Genomic DNA, 17,820 nt, shown 5'->3' with positions numbered 1-17,820 from the left:
CAGACACAAATAACATCACATTTCTAAATATAAATAATACATATAAGAATTAAAAAAAAATGTCAGAACTATTCCCTTTAAAAGTTGTTTCATCTAAAATGATTGCTTGTAAGATTACTATTTACAAGAATTGAACATGATTGTAAAGCACTGATCTAGCCTTTTATTTCAATCATATTCTGTGGACAAAAAGAGTGACATTTCTCAAGTGCATATATAAAAGTATTTAATGCTACTTTTACATGAAAATTATCATTTTGAACTCAATGGTCCAAAATAAAGCAATCTGACATATTTCATATATTTCAAGGCCAAACTCTGATATTATGAACATTAAAAGTTAGTTATAGAAAAATACAAAACAATTATACAGTAATAAGTTTCAAATCCAGCTTGAAATCACTTGTTATACACAAGAGAAGTATACTGAACTGAAGTGAACAGAATCAGATTTACAGCTGACTGTTCAAGTAACAGTGATTGACTGGCAGGGTAGTGCAAAACATAAGCGGAAGGGGTGCAAACAAAAACAAAATGCTCAGGAAACTGCTTTCTCCACACACTTGCCAGCAAATAACAGCTCAGTGCTTCAGTGATTTCAGCTTACATCAGCTTCATTACATTTCAAATGCAAGTTGAACAACATTTTTTTTTTTTTTGAATGAAGTGCCTGTTGATTTGTGGCAGTAGTACTGCAAAGGAAATGTGCACAAATGCAGATACAGAATTACATTAGCTTATTTTTAAATAATTATATTTGCAAAGGCTTGCAGTTTACTATGATTTTCCATTATATATAGCTAAGAGCCCCACAGTGTACATTATACAACAGAGCACTGAAACTCTGAGACAGCTGATCTCATATATTGATCCATACTTCCTGTTTTCTTAGACGAAATAATTTTTTTTTCACACATTAAACATTTATATACCCGAAGGTTGACTTGGCATCTGGGGAAAATAAATGCTAAGTCACATCGGACCACAGTAAGTACAGTCTAATCCTCAATACATTTTAAATGCAACAGTAACAATAATATACCTGTAGATGGCACCTAACCTTCTTTGGATACTTTTCACTGCCAGAGAAAGCTGAAAACATGCTTCAAGCACTGCAGAGGCGTGTACAAACCACTGAGTACATCAGGAGCTATATTGTGTGAGGAGTCAGAGAAGTGTGGAAGTCAGATGTATTTATAACTCTTTATAATGGTTGCTATTATTCAGGATAAGCTCATATATCCTTAGACCACTGGAATGGAATACTGTATGGCATGTTACTTGGTGATGATTTTATGTAACACTGCACTGTGGAAAGGCTGGAAGCTCAGGGCTATATCCTGTTCCTCTTTCATGATGAGCAAGAGAGCAATTCCAGGTATTGTTCCATTAAGAACATAGAAAATAAAAGAGCTTACATCCTGTCTGAAGGCTCATATTTCGTTTTCGATACAGTAGGGCACATGTGGTTTGACAAAAAGTAGTTTTACTTTCCAAAAGGACCCGCTTTAGCACCAAAGGCACTTTCAGCACCTAATTTGTATCTGACAAGGCCACTATAATCCTGTATTTACCTCATAATATTATAATTTAATAATATCCATATAATATACAGATATCAACATATGGATGAAAAAAGGCTCTCTGTTAAACCAAACTCACAAACGAACTGGCTTCATCTTCCTGACTGGCTAGGCTGTCAGTTACCATAAGGCTTTGCATCAGACCTGTAGGAATGATGGGCTTGAAAGATCGGTTGCGGCTGTAAGCGAAGGGGAATGAGGATGACAATCGTCCCGAGGAGCCGAACGACAGCAGCCGGTGCTGAATGTATGGACGGTGATCAAGTTTAACAGCTTGTGAGGAGTCTCTTTGCTCCAGCACACGCTTCAGATCCTGCACCTGACTTAGAAGTTCCATAAGCTTGGTCATGACTGCCACAGAGCCTCCACCCATGATGTGCACCTCAGGTATCCAGCGCAGGTATCGCTGCATCCAGACGCGGACAGCCGGCCCGTCCAGACAGGGGAGCAGGAGGCCGTGGTAGTCCAGAGGACGTTGTTTCCAGGACTCGTAGAACCCTCGGGTGGTGGCAGCGGGGGAGTCAGGAGAGCCCATCCAGCGACTGAGACGCTTCACTCGTAGAATCTTTTTAAGGCTGTCGGTCTCGTCCTTAAAGAAACCTTTCTTGGACGGGGGTTTGAAAGCTGTGCTGGGTAAGGATAACTGTCTTTGGTGCTATAAATTTTAAATAAAAACAATGTAAATATTAATCTGCAAAAAAAAAAAAATGTATGCACAAAATAAACTCGCAAATGTAGGGCAAGACTGGGTACAGAGTCTCCCTCACCTTTAATTTTCCTCTTGACTATAGATGTCACTAAATCTCAACACATTTACCAAATAGCTATGCTCAGAATTAGGTTTTTATTATTTAATTTAAGTCAGTATTAAATAGAAATTGCAATAGATTTCTTCCCTATTGTAATGTATATTTGAGTGAAATGGCTTATCAAACGATTTTTAAAAATGTAAAGCAACATTTGATTTTGTCCATCGGGATTGACTGGTTAATAAAAAAAAAAAAAAAGGGCATTGCAAACAAAATGTGTTCACATGATTGAGAAGAAAAAAAAAAAAAGACATGAATGGATAAATCACTGCAACAATCCATTAAAAAAAAAAGTAAATTTTGATTTTATGATGACTTTAATAATTATTATAATTCAAAGCCATTTAATAAATCCAAGGTTTAGATGTACATTTCAGATATCTTTATTATTCACCATAATGTGTAGGCTGAGTGAAGTCATTTAATTTGAACTCATAGTTTCTGGCTATTATGACAATGTTTATTTATTTATATAAACATTGTCATAATATATATATATTATTTTTATTTTTTTCAATCATATATATACAGGTGCATCTCAATAAATTAGAATGTCGTGGAAAAGGTCATTTATTTCAGCATACCACCTCAGCAGTGCCACAAACTGATCACCTCCATGCCACGCCGAATTGAGGCAGTAATTAAAGCAAAAGGAGCCCCTACCAAGTATTGAGTACATGTACAGTAAATGAACATACTTTCCAGAAGGCCAACAATTCACTAAAACTTTGTCTATTTTTTTTTTTTTAAGTATTCTAATTTGTTGAGATAGTGAATTGGTGGGATTTTGTTAAATGTGAGCCAAAATCATCACAATTAAAAGAACCAAAGACTTAAACTACTTCAGTCTGTGTGCATTGAATTTATTTAATACACAAGTTTCACAATTTGAGTTGAATTACTGAAATAAATGAACTTTCCCACGGCATTCTAATTTATTGAGATGCACCTGTATATATATATATATATATATATATTAAATAATTCAGATATGTTTCTCTGACTGTGATTCTGTTATTTGATTTATCTGTCATTATGCAATTATTCAGATAATTGTAAAAATGCATTGATTTATATAGAAGATTTGACTTAATGACACATTTTCGAAACATGATATCAGATGTATATCTGCATTTTATTTATTGTCCAATAAAACCTAAATGTACAAATTACTATATTGCATGATGCATACATGCTGAACTAATTTCTAAATATGATACAATTTAGCAGTAAATGAACACCATTTTTAAGGGAGGCATTTTTCCACATCGTTCCCTAAATTATTAAACTATGTAACATAGATAGTGTAGGAGCATTTCACCCTCTCACCTTGGGCTTGTGAGCCTTGCGTACAGCTTTCTCATGTTTCACCTTTTCTGAATACAGGGGGTTAAAGAAGAAATTCTGGGCCTTGCTGTCAAACTGCACAGACCAGTCCCACACTGTAGGGCAGCTCAATGGGCTGCTTTGTGCAAGCGGTGACTCTGCCTGCCAAGACAATCAAGCACAGGCAGTTGGCGGGAGGCGTGCCGACTGCGTCAGGGAGAGTACATGTATGACTACATTACAGAGGGCTGACTGTTTTCTTGCTAGCCACTGTTCGTCTATAGAGGCCTCTAATACAGTTAACTTGCAGAATGGTGAATGTAGTACTCAAAGCAATCTTCAAAACAGTGTAACAAACTAACTACAGTAAGGTGCAAACACCACAACGACATCAACCTCAACGAATACGTTTTAAATGAAATATATAAAATGAAATGCATGAGTTCTACCTTCATAACACTTTCTCTGTGATGGGCAGAGTTGAACAGAAAGGTGCTAAAGACTGGCACATCAACACTGTCGGACAGCACAGTCAGGTAAGTCTCGGAGAACTGGAAGGCCGGGCTGTGCTGCTGAACAAGCTGCCACACGCACTCCAGGAACAGGAGGAAGACTGGAGAATGACACTACATTGAGAAACAAGAATCAAAATAAAAGGACAACGACGATGAGAACAGTCGGTCATCATTAAATCACACAAACCCCAGATGGTCTTGAATCATGCTGAAGGGGTTTATTTTGTGTTAGCAACTGTATTCTCCATTTTAATCACACGGTTACTTAGCCAACAGGTAAATAAATGGACATTGCTTTTAAGTGAAATTATTAAAGAGACTGCAGCGTGCCATTAAAAACATGATAGTAGTGCAGATTAGCTGAACTGAGTAGTCACAGTAGAGTTCAGTAGTCTTCATACAAAATATCTGACTGCAGAATGCCACGACTGACCAATCAGAATCAATTATTCCAGACAAACGTGTTCCAGGACATGATTTTACACCCTGATAAAAGACAGGTTTGCAGGTTGCTTTTTTGGCTGCAAAATAGCCTGTAATTCTCAGAGGTGAAGAATAACGAAAATAGGCAAATACAAAACAGTAACATTTCCACTAAGCCTCTGAAGAAACAACAGGCAGTAACAAGCATGCAATAATTACCTCCTTGTCTTTCTGATGGAGGTGATTACATCGATCCAGGAAGGCATGGCAACCAGCCACCCACTCCTTCTGCACCAGACTCTGGAAACCCATCAGTGTTCTGTAATAAGGGTCCAGCATGATCTGAACCAGACTGGAGATCACACAGCACAGATCTGTTCCCTCTTCCTCTGCAAATCAAACAATATCAAGACAAAACACCAGAGGATGCACCCTCAAAGTCAAAGGGATACAGTAGATCGATCAAGGTTTAAAAGTACTTCATTTTTAAAGATAAGATGTGCAGTTTCTGCACTACTTGTGGTTCCAAGTAGAACAGTTCCCTCAGATACTCCTAGCACACATGGACAAACAGGTGTGGTCCCATCCCAAACTCACACTATTGGTTAATCCTGAAGCTAACATGTTGGAGCACCAGAATCTTTGGGAAGTCAAATTTAGTTGAAACATGCTTGACCTACCTGTTATAAGAACATTTGTGTTGTCCTTTTCAAGACATTCAACCACCTCTACTGCTTTTTGGAGACATTGTCTGTTGTGAACATTAAATGCAGTTTGATAATAGTTTCATAAAATCTAACTAAGGATTATGAACAGGAATACAAATAGTAAATCACACAATTTAGGATTTTATCAATGTAAGCTGACCTAATAATGTCTAGCCATCCTGAACTTTCAAGGGAAGAGAACCATTTCACATCTGACAACCAAAAATCAGTTGAATTTTCTAAGAGACAAATAAAGAAACATTACTCAGTGATTGCAAACAAAATGTCCATCCTTTCATTTAATATAGAGTATATATATATATATTTTTTTTTTGCATTTTCTTGTGAAAGACATTTGTGTATTCTGTGACTCACCGATAAGAAAGAATTGTTTGAACTTGTTATATGATTGCTGGATGTCTTGGATTGTAGGAAGTGATTCTGAGAGGTCCTCTGTTTTTGCGGAGTAAAGGTAATTATGTGCAACTGCATTTAGCATTCTGAAAAAAAAGAAAAAAAAAGAACTTTGTCAATGTGAAGGTACTACTGACAGTCAAGATAAGACAATATAACTTTTTGTGTGTTTTTGCTGTGGACACCATATTACATAACTATTTTTGTTGAAAAGAGAGCAGAAAAACACAAAGAGAGTATATTGGTTCATGCTGACGTTGTCTAGATAACATTCTGCCATGTTGTTCTTTGATAAAGAACAGTGGCCTTGAGTGTCAGCACATAAAAACACAGAAACTCAGGCCACAAATAATCATGAAGGTATTGCAGCAGACTGGCTGATCTCATGGGATAAATAAACGGTATAGTAAACGGAGTTAAAAAAAACAGAATATTCCTTTACATGTCCAAGTGCTTTTGGAAATCCCCATCTTCCTGTGTCACAGGCGGTAAAGACGCTTTGAAGAGAGCACAACCGCTGTGATGAGACCAACACCAAATCTAAAAAGATAAATAACAGGCATCGAACGTCAATTACAATCAGCTATACAAATGACAATTTGTACACAAAATCCAACCTTGCAATAAAAAAAAAAAAAACATTATAGCAACATTCATAAAAATGATTTAAATGCAGATCTTATTAGGTTAATATTCTTACTCACTGGAAATCCCTTTCCTTGGTAGCTGAATAAATCCCCTAGTGCTGATGGGATGACAAAGTACTTTGGTAATCTAAAGACAATGTCAGAGCAGTGTTTTTGTTAGGTAAATTTATTTCACAATGCATGACTTGCTATAGATCACTGAAAACGGTTTAAAAAAAACATTTTGCAACCATTTTATAATTATTATGCATGCATACATTTTACCTTATAATAATTCCGAGACTACATGGAATATTTGTTCTTTTAGAAATGCATATATTTCAGGTCTATTTAACTGCTAAAAGGGGATTCAAATGTAATAGTGGGTAGTTCCATCACCTAAAATAATGTTTGGTTTTTTATGAACTACCCAAATATAAACAGTGTAGGATGGATCTTATAACAATCTAGGTCAGTAGCACATATAAACATAGATTAGAGATTACATTCCATTACTGAACATGCACCTTGTAATTCAAATAATAGTAACACTTTATGCTGCTGATGTTGGCTGTGAAGTGTCTAATAAAGTACCTTTGAGAGAGTTCAAAGTTCTCGTTTTCAGTGACTAGTCTACAGTTCGCCCTCGTCCGTTTCATTTCCTGGGTCCAGTCCTCTGGTGAGTCAAACAGAATAGTCTCCCATTTCCTCTGCATTTCTGCAGACATAAAAAACGGCTTTTGTTGTCGTTTCAGAGTTGACTAATGAGAGTTTAAGGCACTTAAAATGTAAAACTATCCTTCATCATTATATTAAGGAGCACAACTATCGAGAATAATACATTTCCTCTGCATTTCTGCAGACATAAAAAACGGCTTTTGTTGTTGTTTCAGAGTTGACTAATGAGAGTTTAAGGCACTTAAAATGTAAAACTATCCTTCATCATTATATTAAGGAGCACAACTATCGAGAATAATAAAAAAAAGCAAATCATCATATTAGAATGATTTCTGAAGGATCATGTGACACTGAAGACTGGAGTAATGGCTGCTGCTTTGCATCACAGGAATAAATTACATTATGATGTCTAAAAAGAAATAATGACTGTTGTCCTTTGCCCATCTGTTGCATTCCAGTTGCAGAGACTATGATCGGAATTTAGCAGTTGGTGCTACAAGACCAGAGCTGCATTTCAGATGTGTGCAAAGTTCATGTTCTGCTTAAGTGTGATTTCATGAACTTCTCAAGGTGATATTTTCCCTTATGTTGTATAAGCAGTTCCATGTGTTTGGTGAATTACTGGTTTTGGTTGCTGCTGCATTTGGAGGCATGTCATTTCAAAAGCAGTTAAATATACACATCAACAACATAAGAATATAGAACTCAGACATCAGCTGTATTTACATCAACAAGTGAAACTGAAAAGTAACAACAGCAACAAAACACAATGAAAGCCCCTACAAGAAGTTAACTCTGTACCTGGGCTTGGTGTCCCTGAATAGGAAAAAGCAAAGACACACTTCAGAGATCTCTCCTCCAAACAATGGTGAGCAATACCCTGAAAGATCTGAAAGAACAAGCAAACAAAAGCACAAGGAGATGTGAAACCCACTTTACAATGTACTGTACATATACATTTCAGTCCTCGTGTCAAAAAAATACCTTTTTGGCATCTTCCTCCTTGGTGAATGTTAGACAGAACTGAAAGACTCGTAGGTCTTTACAGTGAATGATCATTTTGGATGGATATTTGTTCTTCACAAGGCCTCCTGTTATCAGTTTTTTCTTTTCATCATAAACTTCAAAAGAAACAAAACGTTTCTCAGAACTCAAATATTCAAACCAAAAAGCTTTCCCAAGAAAAATCTCATTGTTGCTCATTGTTTACACGTGTACAGATCTATAATCATTAATAAATGATAAAAAATTAAAACCAATTATTACCACCATAGATGTGATCCACGCACATTAATGGAATGTCATTTTCTCCATAGAGTTTGTTCTTAAAGGTCTTGGTCTGTAACAAAGGTGAGTGACACAACAGCCTCTTTCTCAATGCAGACAACACCAAAGTAAGCAATGCTTATGAAAGACAGTGTTTAACAAATACCAAGTCATCTGTGAAAGGTGCGCTTTTACACTGCACACCATAACTAACAGGAAAGCCAGACACGGTTGCCTTGTTCAGTGTGCTGTATCAAGCTTTCACACAATAATTTGTTTGTGAAATCAAGTGTGAAACACACTTCAGTTCCTGTTAACCACCCTCAAATATAAGTCTGAAAGTAGCCTATGAAACCTCTTGATACCAACTAACAATGACATCTGACCAAATTTAGCTTTCAGCAACAACACGTTTTGCAGCTTTTTAAGATCACTGATTAGATTAGTAACATCTAGGCCTATATACTGATCTCATTTGGTATACAGACCTCAACAAGCCAAAAAAAAGACCCTGAAAACAAGAGCACCTGGCACTTCATGAATACCTGACCATCTGAGGCTGCTCTAACACACTGGTTTCCCACCAGAATTTCTCTGCCAGTGAGTCAGGCACTCAAGTTCCTGAAATGGCAGCTAAAGTGAGAGCACTCACAGCACAGTTCCTCATCCAAGATTACCAAGCATGCAGTTTGGCAAACGCTCTTTTAGTTAATACACACCCAGTGTTTCAAGGCCAACAAAGATTGAGTGTATTCACACCTTTTCTATTTATTTATTTTTATAAGAAGAAATGTTTATCCAAACCCGACTAACAAACAAGGAAAAACTATTTATCATACAGGAGCCGACATAGCCATTTTATAGCCAAAATAAATTAAGCACTACAGATCTGCTATTTCGAAGCAACAAACTCTTCCTGTACACTGTAATTTACCTAAATATGCTGATTTTCAACTCCGTAATTCAAGATATTAATGTTCTCTATCTACCACTCAGGTCCAATTTTTTCCATGTGCATGAAATGCATCACTATTCTGCTTCAATTAAGCATAGCTGTTTAGCACAATAAATCCTACATTCATAGATTCATTATAGGGCTGACAATTTAATGAGTGAGTGAGTGACGTGTGGCCAAGTATGGTTACCCATACTAGGAATTAGTGCTCTGCATTTAACCCATCCTTAGTGCACACACACAGCAGTAAACACACACACACACACTGTGAACACGCACCCGGAGCAGTGGGCAGTCATTTATGCTGCGGCGCCCGGGGAGCAGTTGGGGGTTCGGTGCCTTGCTCAAGGGCACCTCAGTCATGGTATTGAGGGTGGGAGAGAGCGCTGTACATTCACTCCCCCCACCTACAATCCCTGCCGGTACGAGACTCAAACCCGCAACCTTTGGGTTACGAGTCTGACTCTCTAACCATTAGGCCACGACTTCCCCATTTGTGTTCATTTAGCATAATTACTAATAAAAACTATTAACACATTTAATATTGCCCACAGAATGAGAAATTAGCTTTTCAAACAGGACACATTTAAAAAAAAAAAGAAAAGAAAAAAAAAAAGAAAATGTAATTCATAGACAACCCTAATTAATAGCATTCTTATTATTAAGACAGACTACCATTGTATGAACATCTAACACACATGATCTTCTTTTCAACCACACTACATGAACAAAAACGCTGCAGTCTACATACAGGAAGTGCATGATGTTTAAAATAAACACTGTGGTTCTTTGGTTGGTTGAATTTCAAATTATAGATGGTTTCTTAGGGGACAGCATTGTAGATGTCAATTACCATTACATATGGCCATTTAGCTGAATACAGTGTTCATGTGTTGATTATTTTGGTCTAACAGACAAACTCTCAATTTGACTTTGTAACAATTTTACGTTTCTGTGAATTGGTGGCAAATTCGTATGATGTAATTAGTGTTTGTACACTTCGCTTATGTCCCACTGAGGATTAGGTTTATGGTTGGACACTTCATACTTTCTTTTTATTTATTTTTTTACATTTTTGTATGAATCAAATTCATACAAATTAGTAAAATACTACAGTACTGCTTTCTCATGCGATTGTGTCAGAACAGGAGGGTTTGTTGAGCCCTGTCACCAATCCTTACCGTCTCCTCCTGTGATTTCTCATCACTAATGAATGTTACACGAAAATTGGTGCAGAACAATGTGCCAAAGATGCCACGCTGGGACATATCATCTTGAGTGTATTTGAGAATGGGGTTGGCGCAACAGAACTCCACTTCACCTAAGAAGCAACACAATAACAGTCATGTTAGTTTGAATAAACACAATGCCAACAACCCAGGCTGCTGTTCCAGGTCAGTTTTGTGGTGCGCAGAGCTTTAAAGAAATGCAGACAGTGTTTTAGTACATTACCCACTTTTCTGTATCTGCAAAATCACTCTGATTACATTAAATGAGATCTCTGGAAGCTACCATCTGAATTAGAGAGCGATTATTAAAGTCTGAATTGAAATTTACACCCAGGGTACAAGTGACACACAAAAAATATTTAAGATTTACTTACAATAAGCAAAAGAAAAACCTGAGAGAGCAAAACATTGTGTAAGGGATTTCGTATTTACCTGGCAGCAAATCAGGATGTTTCTCTATCTTTGGTGGTTCTTTCTCTAATTTTATTTCCTTAAAAAGACAGAAGCAATCAAATTAAAGTAAAAACTGTAAATGTGATTAATTATCTAATAAAATATCTTACTTAATGACATTTTCACAAGTACTATATAGCAATATAATGTCAAACACATCATGCCACATTTCACACGCTGAGTGTGCTGCTGCTGAGTAAGTGAATATTTGAAGTCTAGATGCCTCCACAGGACATCTGCTCCGTAATGAAAACTCCAACTGCTGCTATATCGTACATATGAGAATATAAGTAGGTATGAGAAACCTACACTGTCATTACTCATCCTCATGTTATTTCAAACCTGTACGACTTTCTTTATTATTTTTAACACGAAAGAAGATATTTTGAAGAATGGTGGTGACCAGTTTTGGTCTCCAGTGACATCCGCTATATGGAGAAAAAAAAAAAAGCACAGAGAAATCTTCATAATATCCTCTTTTACTTTATGTTCTACAGACGAGAAAAAAGTCACAGGTTTGGAATGACAACAGATAGGTAAATTACAGAATTTTCATTTTTTGTGGAACAATCCCTTTAACATTTGATTATAGTGTAATATACAAGAAATATAATGAGAACTAAAACTAAATTGAACAACATCAGCACTGTACAGCAAAATTCAGCCCACTAAGATCCTCTACCCATAATAACTGTGTCTCTGGCCACCATTAATTTTAGCAGAAGCCCTGTGATAGCCACAAGGCATGCTTTGCATCTTTAAAATAACAATCAGGCTACTTCCCTTGTCACTGGCTCGAACAGATAAAAGAGGCTGCAGAAAACAGCAAAATCAATAAACGAATGGCAATGTGTAAAAACTGTAGAAGTTCCATTGAAACAAACAGGAGAAATAAAGGAAAGGAAGCCACCAAGCATCCTGGCTACCATGAGGTCAGCTGCAAAACACAACAGCCAAAACTTCACAACCAGTCCCAAGTATTTGAGACACTCCTTTCCCTAACGACATCCTGGGGGAGAAAACATTCTCTTAAAATTAGCTTTTGAAACCGGAGACATTAAAAACACATGGTCTTTCCATTTATGTTAATTTTGCTAGATATAAAAATGGATCACAGCGGGTCTTCATTAATATCAAGCCAACAAAAATGAGGGGAGAATGCTGAGAAGCCCCCGGTTTCTGAACTTCAGAGAGGAAATCAGCTGAACTCTTCACAGAAGACCAGTGGCCAGTTGCATAAACATTGACACCGTGTTAAGACTGTGTCTTAAGTTTGACTAACTAGTAGTTAGGAGAAGAAGAAAAAAAGTACTTTATGTAATTGACCTTCATTTATGACCAGTCCTGAAGAAAAAAACCAGACTAACTTTTATTAGTCTAAGTAGTTTATGCACCAGGCCACAGATCTTTTTGCATTTATTTAAAGGGACAGCTCATCATAATTGATCACCCTCACGTTGTTTCATACCGGTATAACTTCCTATCTTGGCGGAGATGTTAGGCAGAACAACAGCCTCAATCAACACTCATTTTCACTGTATTTTTTAATACAATGAAATTTAACAGCAACTGAAACTGTCATTCTGCCCAAAACATTTACACTCCATATGTGGCAGATACTTTTTTTTTTTAATCCAAAGTGATTTTGCATTCAAGCTATACATTTCATCGGCTCACACATTCCATAGGAATCGAACCCATGACCTTGGTGTTGCGAGCGCCATGCTCTACTGTTCAGAGCTACACAAAATGAAATAACTTCTCCACAGAATAGGGAAAATCATGCCGGTTTTGAACAACATAAGGGTAATAATGGCAGTTTTCCTTTAAATCTCTACTACTGTATGATTTTTTTGGTCTTGTAATGTTTTTTTATGCACTAATTTCTTGAATAAAATGGAAAACAGTGAAAATAGAGGGTTTACATCTTCACGTTGTTTCGATACCGAGTACAACCATTCTTTCCATCATGCTTTCTTTAATGAACAATAAAGGCATGCACTCTATTGGCCATCAATGGGTCATGACACAACCCATGCCATCTATTCTAATGGGACGCCCTATGCAGGAATGGACTTCAAACACATCACATGTCCGAGCAAAACGAAGACACTCGTGACTCGTGTCAATAAACAAAATCATTCGATAACCTGGATTACAACCACACTTCACAACTACTTGAAGTCCAGAAAATTAAAATTCAGTCGTCAAACTTGTAGAGGTGTAAGTGAATGAAAAAACACTGCTGCTCTGTCAATGCGTTTCCCCATGTGAACGAAACATACCCCCAAAAAACTTGAAGAAAGTCAACAATGTCAGCATCAGCATGGGACTCAACCCCGCCCCGCGCATGACGGTCCGCGCTTTCAGCTCCTGTTTCAGTACAATTCAGAGTCTCCGGGTTGTTTTGAAAACAACGCAAGTATAATGCTGCATGAACGCTTTCGCTTACCTCGGGTGTAACATAAGACACGAATGACGGTTTAGTAGACTTCGCTCCTACGCTGCCCAAACTCAACATGTTGCCAGTATCCCGCTTCCCGAGCAGTCAGGTGGAAATCCGGGGGAGCTCGAGCAGCCCAACTTTCCTCTCCCTCTCTGCTCTCTCACTCTCCACCTCTCCTTTCACAAGCGCGATTTCCTTTGGTTGGAAGGCAGACCTGCTCAGACAGCAAACCGCGCCCGTTCGACATCATTGGTTCTTTATGGACGAGCTGCCCGTTTTCGGAGCTGGTCAGCGCAAGTCGCTTAATGCTCATTGGATGGCGCGGCTGTCAATCTCATGCGCTTCCTCATTGCCGAACCAATAAGCAGTCGTATTAAAAATAGCATACGCCCTGAAGCGTTTATATACTGACTACAAGTGCGCTTTCTGAAGTTTATTTTCTTTGCTTTATGGTTGCGCATCTAGGGTTTTCCCTTATTTTTGCACAGACTAAGTAGTTCCTTAATAGCATAAACAACAGGAAAGACAATCAAGCCCCTGCAAGGCAATCTAGAACTAACATACACAAATAACTGGACTTGAATCATTTAACCAGTGAACTACACATACTGAAATATCAAAAGATACTCTTTGATAATATTAAATTAAACTACTGACTGAATATGACTCTACCTTTATTTCAGTTATACAAAGAAAGAAAGGAGACAAATCATTCTGGAAATGTCTTTATTATAGGCATTGTAATGTAGTAGTACCTTGACATCGAATGACAAGCATCAAAGGGTAAGTCTACATCAAGCTGCAGTTACAACAGATATTTTACTTGTGTCCCTCCCATCTTCATCAATAGATATTCAACAAACTCGAACCAGAAACCAAAATTAGGGCAAGCAACTATGCATCTATAAATCAGCAAATCAAAATCCATAAAAACAAAGAACATAAAAAAAATTAAAAAAGAGAACACATTCCTGTGCTTTAAAACCATACAGGCATGTTTCTGAAGATCTACTGCAAGATTAGATACAGGCTTATTAAATGATTGTATATTAGAGATCATACAGTCACATTTAAAGATACATTTAGGGTTTGGAACATTATGAACACAAAACTCAGGCAGACCTGGGCCAATTACTATTTCTAAAGGAAAAATGTCTTTGACCTTGAACAAATGTTTACTGCTTGAATACTTCCTTGTGTGAATAACTGATGTGAAGTGGACCGGTAACTCAAGATTCCTTATTAAATTTACAGAGACAATTGATAGACGCTTATGGTATTTTGCCCAGGTCTGATTTCAATGGTCAGTGTCTTCAGAAATGTGATACAGCTACACCACAGAGGCCTGTGAATATCAGAGCACACTTTACAGCCTAACTTGGGACAAGTGCAGCCTTACATCACTTGCATTAAGCATATAGAAGGAACAAGGATCTGAAGATGTTTCAAAGACATTGACAAATGTACAAATGGTTAAAAGCCAACCCAGCCTTCAGAATGCACTAGCAATGGAAAATACATGCTTGTATAAATCCACATCCAGTCAATGTCACATTCATCACTACAGGACTAACGCATCGCATTAATCATTTTATCTTCAATCTTGCGGTTTTAAGAGGAATGTCTCTATAAACAAAAGAAGTTGCAAAAACACCTAAACAATTTATTGCAAAACCAAGGAAGCCATTGCCAAAGTTACTTTACATGTGTGACTGGAAGGGTAAGATAGACTTTAAAGAAAGAATCTGTTCCATACTGACAAAAGTACGCAGCCCAGACTTCTACAAATGCCTAGTCTGAAACTCGTAAGAAATCTGAAGATGGTGAATGATTACATCCAATGTGCTGAATGGAGCATGAACTTTAGGCTTGACTTCTCTTGGTTTGTGCGCATCTCAAACCTTTATGCCGAGACACCAGACTAAATAAATGAGATGGACCACAGTCTATGCATCAAGGAAATGAAGCCTGGCATTTCCCCAAGTGGCTATCAATAGGTCTTTACCAGATCATAGAAACATTAATGAGTAGTAATCAGCATGCACAGAGGTCAACAGAAACAACATTTTGTATTCCTGGAATGAACAGGATTTGAAATGGGTGCAGGGAGAGCAGGGCTATTTGTACTGTGGTGCACTTCAGAACCCCTCATAGTCCTTCTTGTCCTTCTTCCCTTCGGCTTCGAATCCATCGGTCCCGTCACTGTTGTCGCGACGCCTCTTGCGGTTATTCCGTACGTTGAAGCGCGAGTTCATCTGGGGCAAGGGATCCATACCCAGAATCTTGTGAATCTGACGGAACGCCAGCAGCCTCAAGGCAAACTGTGGAGAAAGGAGAAATGTAATCAATTTACATTTACCACTCTAGATTAATATGAGGCCATAAAAATGGCATGCATAATTTTGCAATTATTGAAAACATTTTGAAATGGTTTTAAATGGAATCACTGCAGGACATTTCAAGCACTGCAAACATTCCTCAAGCAGTTACTGTACATTACCTGAGCACTTGACATAATGTCCTCTCTCTGCTGCTCTTCCATGGTAGCCAGTGTATCTGTTGGATTCTTCTCACAGGGGTCTATCAATCCTGGAGCACCTGCATTGCACAGAAAAGCACAAAAGAGTATTAGGCCATGTCCACACGTACACTGGTATTTTTATAAAAGTTTTTAATTCTACCGTTTAAAAAAAAAATTCTCTGTCCACATGAAAACGCAAACACGTGCTATGAAGCACTGTCAAGAGCATGCCAAACCAACAGGTGGCAATATAATCTCAAGCGTAAAGCCATGTTGGCCGATCAGAAGCCTGAAAAAGTCTCCAGTAGGTGGAGATAAGTCGCTCAGGCTTCGACGTCACAAGCCAAAAACTCCAGAATCTCTGTCTACACGATAACACTGCAACCGGAGTTTTTGAAAATCTACACCCTGGCAGGCATTTTCAAAAATGGCCAAAGCGTGTAGAAAAAGCTGCGGTTTTAAAAAGAACTGCGTTCGTGTGGACTGGGCCTTAAATTGAGCATCTAGATCAGGGGTCTCCAACCCTGCAGACTTCAGTTCCAACCCCAATCAAGCACACCTGCCTGTCATTATCAAGTATCTCTGAATAGCTTGATTAGCAGCTTCAGGCGTGAAATTCGCAGGATCTGCAGGAGCAGGATTGGAGACCCCAGATCTAGATTTTGCATAAAAAGTTGAATTTTTATGCAACAATAAAAGTTGTTAGCAAATTAAAAAGACAACTCTTAGTAATTCACACCATTAAAATGTTTACATTTACAAAAAATGTAGGAATTCAGTTTTTTTTCACTATGCCAACATAAAAGCTATATTACTAATGCACATTACAGTATGTCTCAGAATCAAGACGTTTTATGGGAATTGTATTAAGACAATAACAGAGTGCCCCATCTTACCAGACAGCAGAATGCCTGAGGAAATACATTCAAAGACTCTTCGCAGAGCATCTCCTGGGCTCATTGGTCCAGAGGCACTGCTGATGGCCTTCTCCACCAGAAGCTCCATAGCCTTAAAGTACACACAGTAACTTAATTTACAGTATCAAACAACACTTGCTGCTATAATGGCATTTTAAACGGTTTACTTATTAGATCAAGACTGAAGGATGATGAAATTGTTTAAGCAGGACTGAAATGGTGATTGTGCTTTAAAACCTTTATAGCAACAGTGTTAAGGAATCTAACTTTAAGTTAGAAGTAATTAAGCTACTCCAAGGACAGTATGACAGGAGAAAAATTAAATATGAAATGCCCTAAAATATCTGGAACTCAACTGTAGGAAAAGCCTCATACTTTTGTCAGCTTTTATTGGCTATTTGACGTTATAGAAAAGCAAGCTTAACAAGCTAATCCTGAGTAAAACAGAAAGGAGCTGTACTTGTGTATCACTACAAAACAACTACTCAGGGATGATATCAAGATGGCTGCCAAGTGGAAAGGAACATGAAAAGTGCCTGGTGGGCCTTTTAAGGGAACACAAAATCAATCCATAGTCCTATTCAGACGGTAATTGTTTCTCATGTGAACGTCTGTAAAAGTTCATTTACATGGCACCTCAGTGATAAAAACCATAGATTCGGATGGCGATTTATTCATAGTGGAGAAGCGAGTTCCCTGATCCTACGAACCTGGGAACGCACTGCTCACGTGGCCAGTTGCATGATTGTCGACTGCTTTAAATAAAATGTCATACGCTGGGAATAATAAGAATAAATTTATATTAAATAGTATCCTATTTATTATTTGATTACTTAAATTTACCGTTTAAAAATAGAAAAAGATGCACTGTAGTTGAAATGGTTTTCTGTCTTGCATTTTCTCTCTCAAAATGGATTAAAAAAAATAAATTATATATATATATATATATATA

At 37.6% G+C, this 17,820-nt stretch overlaps 2 protein-coding genes across 2 annotated transcripts in view; both read right to left on the bottom strand.

The window, feature by feature from the left end:
* Positions 1 to 148: 148 nt before the first annotated feature.
* Positions 149 to 13,682, bottom strand: LOC107602020 (myotubularin-related protein 12-like). Its single transcript, XM_016294407.1, has 16 exons — positions 13,437 to 13,682; positions 10,964 to 11,021; positions 10,484 to 10,623; positions 8,348 to 8,420; positions 8,066 to 8,202; positions 7,883 to 7,970; positions 6,998 to 7,121; positions 6,482 to 6,551; positions 6,220 to 6,317; positions 5,739 to 5,863; positions 5,524 to 5,602; positions 5,337 to 5,407; positions 4,876 to 5,045; positions 4,168 to 4,344; positions 3,722 to 3,880; positions 149 to 2,238 (listed from the first exon to the last, which is right to left on the bottom strand). The coding sequence occupies exons 1-16, from the start codon at positions 13,503 to 13,505 to the stop codon at positions 1,648 to 1,650; spliced, it is 2,229 nt and encodes a 742-aa protein (XP_016149893.1). The 5' UTR covers positions 13,506 to 13,682; the 3' UTR covers positions 149 to 1,647.
* Positions 13,683 to 14,624: 942 nt separating this feature from the next.
* LOC107602019 (zinc finger RNA-binding protein-like) overlaps positions 14,625 to 17,820 on the bottom strand; it is a 20,237-nt gene continuing 17,041 nt past the window's right edge. Inside the window, exons 18-20 of the mRNA XM_016294406.1 lie at positions 16,848 to 16,959; positions 15,931 to 16,028; positions 14,625 to 15,751 (exon numbers count right to left, since the gene is read on the bottom strand). Of these exons, the coding sequence (XP_016149892.1) occupies positions 15,569 to 15,751; positions 15,931 to 16,028; positions 16,848 to 16,959 (393 nt within the window). The 3' untranslated portion in view covers positions 14,625 to 15,568. The remainder of the gene's footprint in view (positions 15,752 to 15,930; positions 16,029 to 16,847; positions 16,960 to 17,820) is intronic.

Source organism: Sinocyclocheilus grahami, unplaced genomic scaffold, assembly GCF_001515645.1.
Source record: "Sinocyclocheilus grahami isolate Dianchi unplaced genomic scaffold, SAMN03320097.WGS_v1.1 scaffold317.1, whole genome shotgun sequence".
NCBI classification, from domain to species: Eukaryota; Metazoa; Chordata; class Actinopteri; order Cypriniformes; family Cyprinidae; genus Sinocyclocheilus; species Sinocyclocheilus grahami.
Note: the sequence above shows the minus strand (reverse complement) of the source record. Positions and strands in the feature narration are given on the sequence as shown.

Excerpts from the sequence above, each read along its gene's own strand:
- LOC107602020 (XM_016294407.1), bottom strand. The coding sequence starts at position 13,505 with ATGTTGAGTTTGGGCAGCGTAGGAGCGAAGTCTACTAAACCGTCATTC. Across the intron at positions 3,881-4,167 it reads ACAGAGAAAGTGTTATGAAG|GCAGAGTCACCGCTTGCACA; the intron begins GTAGAACTCATG and ends TTGTCTTGGCAG. Across the intron at positions 2,239-3,721 it reads GCAAGGCTCACAAGCCCAAG|CACCAAAGACAGTTATCCTT; the intron begins GTGAGAGGGTGA and ends TAAAATTTATAG.